The following is an 8,548-nucleotide window of genomic DNA, read 5'->3' as shown; positions in this document are numbered from 1 at the left end:
CACCGACACCGACACCGACACCGGGCCCGGCCCCGGGCGGGGAGCGGCACCGGCCCGGCCCGGCCATGGCGGAGCCGCTGCGGCCCTTCCGCCTGCGCGGCTGTGGCAGCCCGCAGAAGTTCGGGGTGGCGGCCGGGAGCTTGCGCGGGTTGCTGAGGAAAGGCTGCCGGCTGCTGCAGGTGCGGAGCGGAGCGGGCACTGCCGGGCTGCGGGGTGCTGGAGCGATGGGGATGGATCTGCCGAGGCTGGACGGCACCGGGACCAGCGGGGCTGCCCGCTGATGTAGCGGGGGGTCCCGCCCGCCTCTCAGCCGCCCCTGGGGCAGCTTCCCTTGGCAGGCAGCCGCCTCTGCCTCTACGAGGACGGCACGGAGCTGACCGAGAGTTACTTCCGAGCGCTGCCGCCGCAGACGGAGCTGGTGCTGCTGGGCCCCGGGGAGAGCTGGCGGGGCTGTGAGTGCGGGGCCGGGCTGTCAGTGAATGGGGGGCGCGGGGGCTCAGCCGGGGGCTCAGCCGGTGCCGCCTCGCCTGCCCCAGGTGCCAGCGACATCGAGCGGCTCCTGGCCGCGTTCTGCAGCCAGCAGGGCGCTGTGGTGGAGGCTGCGCGGAGGCTGCTGACGGACGAGCGGGCTCCCCACAGGCAGAAGCTGCTGGCGGATCTCATCCACAACTTGAGCGAAAACATCCTGGCCGAGGACAAGGAAGACGACAAGAAATGGTTTGAAGGTGTGTTTGTTGCTGTAGGACTCGCAGGACTTGGTCTGCTCTGAGAAGTCACTTCTGTCAGTTTTGTTGTTCTTAAAGGAAAGTTTGGGAGCTCTTCTGGCTGGTGGCATTGGGTACTTGGGTAGGGGTTTAGTTAAGCACATTACTATCAGATAATGTTTTTTTTTTTTTAAATGGTGTTCCCTGTTGCATTAGTAAAGATAGCTCTAGAACTCATTTCCCCCCATTAATATAAATCTGCAATCATAATGCTTTAATGATTTTCTAGCAGTATATCGATAACTTGCAATCTCTGCCAGCTACCTGTGCTGTGTATTTTCTTTACGCTCTGCAAGTCTTCCTTCCCGTTCCTAAGCCATTATTGCAGTTCTTCCCCAAGAATTCTGTTTTCCTTTCACAATCTCTTGGTGTGCCACATATACACAGTAACAAGAAACATAACAATAGCAGCTACTGCTCTCTCAGCAGATGCTCTACAGCCTTCTTTTAAGTGCTTAAGAGCAGGTGAGAAAAAAAAAAAATTTAAAAAGCTGTGCAACCTGAGTTAGTGGAAAGCTGGAATGAACTCCCAGCTGGGCAGGAGCTGTGCTGAGGTACAAAATAATCTCATTCCCTCCAGGGCTGGAGTCTCGGTTCAAGAACAAATCCAGCTACCTGCGGCACAGCTGTGAGAGCAGAATGCGGGGCTACATGAGAGAGGTAAAAGTTTCTGTTGAATAACTTATGTCAAGCTGTAACAGTAATTCTGTGGCTGCAGGAATAGAAAATACTTCTACAGTGTAACATGATTGTAGAAAAGAGCCTCAGGCTCCCACAAGAACCGAGGAGTGATTGCTGGGTTTCCTCCCTCTAGGTTAGTGGTTTTATTTCAAACGTTCATCCTGCAGCACGAGATGCCTACAGAGGGATAATCGACCTGATGGCAGATAAACTGAAATCTGTGAAGTACAACGGGTGCTACTTTGACAGAAGGGAGAAGGAGGAGGCAGCACGCCTGTGCACTGCAGAGGGGTGGTTCTCCTGTCAGGTACCTGCAGCCTTCCTGAAGAATCACGGAATGGTTTGGGTTGGAAGGGTCCTCATTGGCAGGGACACCTTCCATAGCCCAGTTTGCTCCCAGCCCCATCCAGCCTGGCCTTGGACACCTCCAGGGATGGGGCAGCCACAGCTGCTCTGGGCACCCTGTGCCAGGACCTCACCACCCTCATAGGGAAGAATTTCTTTTGTATACCCGACTTAAAACTTCCCCTTTTTCAAGTTTGATCCCATTCCCCCCTCATCATCAGGGGAAGGGAGCAGCTTCCTGGGTGCAGTGTCAGGCTGGGGGGGATGTGGGGTGCAGGATCTCTGGTTCACCAGCACGTGGCAGGACCATGCTGGGGTGACAAGTGTGACATCTTTCACAGGGACCTTTTGACAGAGATGACTGCCCCTGTAAGCATTCCATCAACCCCTACAGCAACAGGGAAAGCAGGATCCTCTTCAGCACCTGGAATCTGGACCACATGTATGTACAGTGTTAATCCAGACCTACTTGCTTCATGGCCTTCAGCTTCAGCAGAAAGGTTCAGCTTTAGTCCCTTCCCCCAGTGTGCAGTCAGCTCTCCTGAGAATATGTTGTGAGAAAATGCTGGGATGCTGTAGCTGTTAAGAGAACAAAACCCTGAAGACAGATTAAATGCTTCCTCTCATTAGCTGCCTTGCTTCTGTGCAGATTTTCTTTATATGGAAGCAAACCCCTCCTCAATGCATTATCCGTGTGAATTCTCCTCTCTGGCAAAACCCCCTCTGACTCATTTCAAATGTTGGTGTGGAGCAAACAAGATTTGCTAAACTAATTTCCTCAGGGGAAAAAAAATCATGCCTAGTTATAGAGAAAGTATTCCAGTTCTGCCTGGCTCTGAAAGGAAGATGGAGGCTTGATTATTCTGAATAAACTCCTGATGGCAATATTGTCTTCTCTTTTGTGTCCCCAAGAATTGAGAAGAAACGTGCTGTTGTCCCAGAACTGGCAGAAGCTGTCAAAACACGAGACGGGAGAGAAGTGAACTGGGAATATTTCTATCAGCTGCTGTTTACCCTGGATAATTTAAAACTCGTACATATTGCTTGCCATAAGAAAACCAATCATAACCTCAGCTGTGACAAAACCAGAATTTACAGAAAGAGGAAGCAAACCCATGAGATTTCCTAGTGCTGTCTCTGGAAGGGACTTGCTGCTTTTTTCAATCATGTCAGTCTGTTGTTTTCAAATAGCTCCAATTTTCTTAAATAAGAACTACATGAGAGTCCCTGGCACAGGATTTGCTGGGTAACCCAACCAGAGCCTCACAAAGCACACTCCACTATCCATTTAATTGTCCTTTCCTGCCTTCCCATTCCTTACAAAGTCCCCTCAGCTCAAATCAAGTGTGATAAAGGAACAAAATGAGCTGACACTGATTCTACCCTGTCATCTCTGGCCAGTGTTGGCCCAAAACTCACAGTACACGGAAATGAAACTTGGACAAAACATTTCTTACAAACTAACCTGAAGGGGGTCATAGACTCCTGTTCCTCTGGAGATTAAGCCAAACAAAGGATTTAGGATCATGTTTTACTCTGTGCATTTTGCAGGTAGCAACCAGTGAATTTCAGCAGCAAAGCTGCCACCTCAGCTGTGCCAAACTCCTGCCCCTTTGCCATTGCTTCAGATGTGCATCTCCCAGAAAGAAGAGCAGGCCATGGCATATCCCCACATTTTTGCTTTTCCCAGCTTTGTTTGCCATCTTCTCTGCTGATTTCCCTCTCCTTTCTAACACTTCTGCCTCTTCAGCTTGAGTTTGCTTGACACAGCCCCAGCAAGGACAGCTCTAATGATCATGTTTACAGTAATGGTTACACACTGCCTTGGAGAATATTGCTTTGGTAAAGCATTTCCTACCTCAGGCTACAAATCAGGAATAGTTCCATTTGTTACTTGAATTTTTTTCTTTAATACCAGCTGATAGCAACTGAACTTTTGGAATTGTCAGTGTAAATCGTGTGAACTTTTGAAATAAAAAATTGCCCCCACCTCTGTGTGTGTGTGAGTACATGGAGGTGCATGAGAGATTAATTGGGTGTGATAAAGCATGAAGAGAAATGTGTTTATGAATTGAGCACCAGCTACTTACTGCTCTGTGAAAACCTACAAAAAAACTCTTTATTTTCTCTCATATTGTTGGTCCTGGATCAGTTCACATGGAATTGTGTGGAAATGATATTTCTGCCTGAGCCCCAAATTACTGGGTCTTGGAAGCTTTGCTACAGAGAGTATTAATTTACTTTAAACAACAAGCTCAGTCCCCTCCCAAACACTGCAATCTGAAAGGCAAGGAGGTGCATTTTAAACACAGGATTTCTAATTCCACTGCATGCAATCAATCCTTCCAGCTTCCCTTCCTGCACTGTTTGACCCTGGATTCTGTTGATAAACCCAGTGTCACCTGTGTGGCACGTGTCCCACAAACTGAAAATGGATTTTGCACAGTGAAATGAACGCCTCTATGTGAAACTGTGCTTGCTAGAAAGAGCCAGCAGCAAACACAGCACTGAAGGAATGCTGGGAGGAGCTGCTGCAACACAGAGCTGGGCTGGAACTATGAATATGTAATTAACAAATCTGGATTTTTCTGTGTTACAGAATTAGGGTGAAAAGGAGCCAAGAAATATCTTTGACAGAAACAATGCATCAGCTGGAGTGGAAATGGGAATGCATTACCATGCCATACATATGCAATTTGTTTGCCTTGCAACTTTTGAATGTTTAACAGGCTCTAGCTGTAGAAATTAATATTTATTTAAACCATCTGCTGATAACATTTTCTCTCTATTTTTAGAAACATAGAAGGAGCTATAACAATAAATACCTAGAAGCTTATTGCATAATCACACTTTCAAAGAAATATTCCCACAAACACTGAGTGAATTAACAGTTCCCAAAATCAGCTGAGGTTGCTCCTTTTTTTAAAAAAACATGCAGAGGGGGCTGCCCCACAGCCTTAGCAATCTTCCTCTGTCCAAGGGACATTATTCCTTGTGTATTACCCACCACCAAAGCATTTGTTTCCAAAATCCCTGCTGGAAATCAGTTGAAGGAAAACACTTGGAGCAGCAGGTGGAGGGAGGAGGCAGCACCACAGGGTGGGTGTTTGGGGAGCTGACGTGCAATGCAAACATGCTGAACTCCCAGAGATGAGCACACTGAACCCACTCTGACATCCTGCATTTCAATTTGCCAGTACCACTGCATTTTAGAGGTTTAATTGATTCTGGGTTGGGTGTAAACAAGCCACACAAGGGAGACCCTTGATCTTCTTTGTATCAGGGAGTCAGTTGGCTCCTTAGTATCTGGATGCCATGGACATTGCAGAATTAAAAGAAAAAAAAACAACTTGCTCCAGCATTTTTTCTTGGACTATTTTGGAAAAAAAAAGGAGTAAAAGCAAATACTTCCTCAAGATAGAGGCTCAGATTTACAAAAAAGCAATACCAACTTTTATTTTCCTTGGGGTTTTTTCCTAAATATCAGTGGTAAAGTGTTAAATTATACTTTATTTCCAAATCACTGAAAATTCAGTATTTGCCCCAGATAATCACTGGAATACTGTGTCTGCCAATTCCTGCAAGACAAACTCTCCCAGTTCTCTCCCTGAGAAAAGGCAAGCAGACACTTCATGTTATGGACACAACCATTGCCATGTGGTCACAAAGAAAAAGAAGAAGGGTTTAATTTGTTTACAGTTTGTGGTTAGACAACATCCTCCTCCTCATCATCATCATCTTCTTTGGCAATGAAATGGAGCTTCCTGGCTTCTCTCCTGCTCCTTGTCACGCTCGGGAGCACAACTGTCGGGAGATGCTGCAGGGAGAAGATCAAATCAACAAGGAAAATCTGTGGTGGCAAATGGCAGAACTGCCACCTCCACCAGCCCCCATCCTCCCTCAGCTGACACAGAAACCAACCCCCAGCTTGGGAGCAGTGCTAAAGCTGTGGGGCTTCAAGGGGAGTCTGCCCAAATCAGATCTCAGGGCTGGCATTCCTTCCAGTGGTGTGAGGAGGATTGGCAGAGGGTGAAGGGCTCCCTAAATACCACAAGGAACACCTAAAAGATGGTACCATCACTTGCCCCAAAAATATGCTTTGTTAAAGAGATTCAAATTTAAAGCTCTGGCCTTGGATCAGTTCAAAAGCTGAGGTAGAAAGAAACCAGTTTCCATTCCAAACAATCCAAATGCAGCAGGGCTGGAACTGGGTGAGTTCTAAGATCCCTCCAGCCCAAGCTCTTCTATGACTCTGTTAAGAACCAAAGACCAGCAAAAATCTATTTTGCCAACAGTACTGTGTCTCCATAATATCATTATCAGTAAAAATACTTATCTCATGGAATTGGCTAAGAAGTCTAAATAAGAAAGATATTACACCTGAAATTAATTTAGCTGGGCAAGTAATTTAATCTCTGATGGAGACAGTTTTATCTGGAGTACAGGGCCCAACAACACCAGTCAAAATCATCAAGAATTTTGAAGCAAATTTTAAGTAGACCAGGGCTGAGTCTAAAGCAAGGAACTCATCATCTCACCAGTTCCACATCCCCAAAGAAGCGGTGCACTGGCATGGGCTGGTTGCTGTCCTCATCCGAGAAGCAGCTGCTGTGTTCCAGGAGCATCGTCCTCCGTGGCTGATCCGTGTCCTCCGAGGTGGCCCCGTCAAAGCTGCCACAGCTGCTCTCCTCTTCACTGAATGTGTGATAGCGGTGCAGATATCCACCCATTTTTAATGGGGTACCGCTGGATTTCACTGCGTGGGGCTCCAGAGAAACACCACACTCCTTTCCCTGCTTCCCTTCATCAGTCTCTGGAATGCTTTCATCTTTCTCCTGTTGGGTTATACTGCTGTCTCCTGGATCTCCTGAACCTCCATCCCCATCAAATGTTTTAGGTGTTTCTCCCAGTGCAGCAAGGTTTCCACGTTCACATGTGAGTCCCTCTAGCTCTGATTTTAGACTGCTTTCTTCACATTTCATCCTCTTTGCAGGCTGTCCCTCAGCAGCTTCATGTGATGAACACTGATAGAAAAAAACACAAGATCCTAAAACTCACTTGAAATAAAATAAAATCACCTTATCTCTTTAGTTGCAAAGCTGGCTTTGGAACAGAAGGGCTCCATCACACGAGTGGCATTTTGATCCAAACCTTCTAAGAAAAGTAATTAGTAGAAAGTGCATGTAAAGAGAGGAAAAGAGGAGCAGACAGCTTACATAAACCACAATGTACAGACCATCACCAGCAAGCAAAGAACACTTTGCTCAGAGAAAAAACAGCACCGTACGAGGTCAATCACCATGTTCATATTTTCTTAAGGATGATGCTAATGGGAATTATTGTGCCAGGCCTGCCTGTCATCACCCGGCAGGGTGAGCAGCTAAATCTGCTCTGTATTTTTGCACTGGCACAAACAACGTCGTGGGAGGAGCGGGAACGGCGATAAATTTACCTCAATTCTCCTGATAATTCCCACATGGTGATGCTCAGATTGTAGTTGTTAATAATTACCTGCGATCCCCCCGGGGCTCACCTCGCCCCGTGGCCTTTCCCTCCCCCTCCACCACCATCCCACCTGGCCCCATCCCTCATACCGGGCTCGCCGTGTCGGCTGCTTCCCCCGCGGGCTGTGCGGGGTCGGCTGCCGGGGCTGCCTTGGCGGAGCGCCGGGCCCGGTGCCGTGGCTGTGGCCGGGCCGGGCCAGCGGGGCCGCGGCTCTCCGAGCGCCTCCGGCCCCGCGCCACACCGCCCGCCGCCATCTTGGGCCGCGCGCGGGCCCGCGCTCGCCATCTTGTGGAGCTCGGTGAAGGAGCCCCGCGGCGAGCGCGGGCTCCGGGCACCGAGAAAAGGGCACTGGGATTCAGGCAAAGGGCTCCGGGGCACTGGGATCCAGGCAAAGGGCTTCGGGCACCGAGCAAAGGGCTCCGGGTACAGATCACCGAGCAGAGGGCTCTGGGCAAAGGGCGGCCTCATTCCAGTTGGTGAGGGCAGGGAACCCACAGCCCTCACACGCCGCAGCCCCTCACACACCGCAGTCCCTCACATAAAACAGCCCCTCACACACCGCAGTCCCTCACATAAAACAGCCCCTCACACACCGCAGTCCCTAGCCTGAACCACAGACAGCATCACCTTCATGGAAGCTTTGTCGAAGTGAGCGCAAAGCAGCTCGTCACAGCTTACAGAATGCGGTGGGTTGGAAGAGACTTGAAGATCACTCAGTCCCACCACCTTCCACTGTCCCAGGTTGCTCCAAGCCCGGTCCAAGCTGAATTTGGACACTTCAGGGATCCATGGGCAGCCACAGCTGTGCCAGGGCCTCACCACCCTCACAGCCAAGAATTTCTTCCCAATATCCAGTCTTGAACCTACTCTCTAATCGGTTTAAACCCATTCCTCCTTGTCCTATCACTACATGCTTTGGTAAATAGTCTTACCTCATCTTTCCTATAAGTTCCCTTCAAATATCAGAAGGCTGCAATTACAGTTTCTGAAGGGAACATACTGCCCTCCCTCCTGGTTGCTGCTTGGGGAAAAACCCAACCCCATCCTGCCTGGGAACTGTGTAGCTTATAAACATTTGAAATCGTTTGCTTCCCATTGTGTCTCACTCTGGAGCAGCGCTCGCTCCCATTCAAGACGTGGTCGGAGAGTTATTATTCAGATGTTCTTCTCTCTGCTTTCCACAGCCCTCAGGGAACAAATTATGTCAGTAACTCAAATCCCTCTTTAACTTCAAGGACTCTGAGGGTAGCAGA

At 48.7% G+C, this 8,548-nt stretch overlaps 2 protein-coding genes across 3 annotated transcripts; one reads left to right on the top strand and one right to left on the bottom strand.

Annotated features, from left to right (window-relative positions):
- The first annotated feature begins 56 nt into the window (after positions 1-56).
- On the top strand, positions 57-3,780 carry DFFB (DNA fragmentation factor subunit beta). Of its 2 annotated transcripts, XM_033079743.2 has the most exons (7): positions 57-179; positions 326-452; positions 537-725; positions 1,345-1,424; positions 1,579-1,752; positions 2,132-2,232; positions 2,703-3,780. In XM_033079743.2, the coding sequence occupies exons 1-7, from the start codon at positions 66-68 to the stop codon at positions 2,917-2,919; spliced, it is 1,002 nt and encodes a 333-aa protein (XP_032935634.1). In that variant the 5' UTR covers positions 57-65; the 3' UTR covers positions 2,920-3,780. The 2 variants fall into 2 exon arrangements, with proteins under 2 accessions (XP_032935634.1, XP_032935633.1); XM_033079742.2 differs by having other exon boundaries at positions 326-725.
- A 937-nt stretch (positions 3,781-4,717) lies between these two features.
- Positions 4,718-7,482, bottom strand: C24H1orf174 (chromosome 24 C1orf174 homolog). Its single transcript, XM_033079744.2, has 3 exons — positions 7,385-7,482; positions 6,329-6,814; positions 4,718-5,607 (listed from the first exon to the last, which is right to left on the bottom strand). Exons 2-3 carry the CDS (start codon positions 6,770-6,772, stop codon positions 5,497-5,499), a joined length of 555 nt encoding a protein of 184 aa, XP_032935635.1. The 5' UTR covers positions 6,773-6,814; positions 7,385-7,482; the 3' UTR covers positions 4,718-5,496.
- Positions 7,483-8,548: the final 1,066 nt, after the last annotated feature.

Source organism: Catharus ustulatus, chromosome 24 (assembly GCF_009819885.2).
Source record: "Catharus ustulatus isolate bCatUst1 chromosome 24, bCatUst1.pri.v2, whole genome shotgun sequence".
Taxonomy (NCBI): domain Eukaryota; kingdom Metazoa; phylum Chordata; class Aves; order Passeriformes; family Turdidae; genus Catharus; species Catharus ustulatus.
The sequence above is the reverse complement of the archived record's forward strand: the minus strand, read 5'-3'. Positions and strand labels throughout refer to the sequence as shown.

What these genes read in the sequence shown, in the direction of transcription:
- DFFB (XM_033079742.2), top strand. Translation starts at nt 66, where the DNA reads ATGGCGGAGCCGCTGCGGCCCTTCCGCCTGCGCGGCTGTGGCAGCCCG. An exon ending in AAGGCTGCCGGCTGCTGCAG is followed by an intron (nt 180 to 325) that starts GTGCGGAGCGGA and finishes CCCCTGGGGCAG; the next exon opens with CTTCCCTTGGCAGGCAGCCG. An exon ending in AGGGGTGGTTCTCCTGTCAG is followed by an intron (nt 1,753 to 2,131) that starts GTACCTGCAGCC and finishes CATCTTTCACAG; the next exon opens with GGACCTTTTGACAGAGATGA.
- C24H1orf174 (XM_033079744.2), bottom strand. Translation starts at nt 6,772, where the DNA reads ATGAAATGTGAAGAAAGCAGTCTAAAATCAGAGCTAGAGGGACTCACA. An exon ending in TCTTTGGGGATGTGGAACTG is followed by an intron (nt 5,608 to 6,328) that starts GTGAGATGATGA and finishes TTCTCCCTGCAG; the next exon opens with CATCTCCCGACAGTTGTGCT.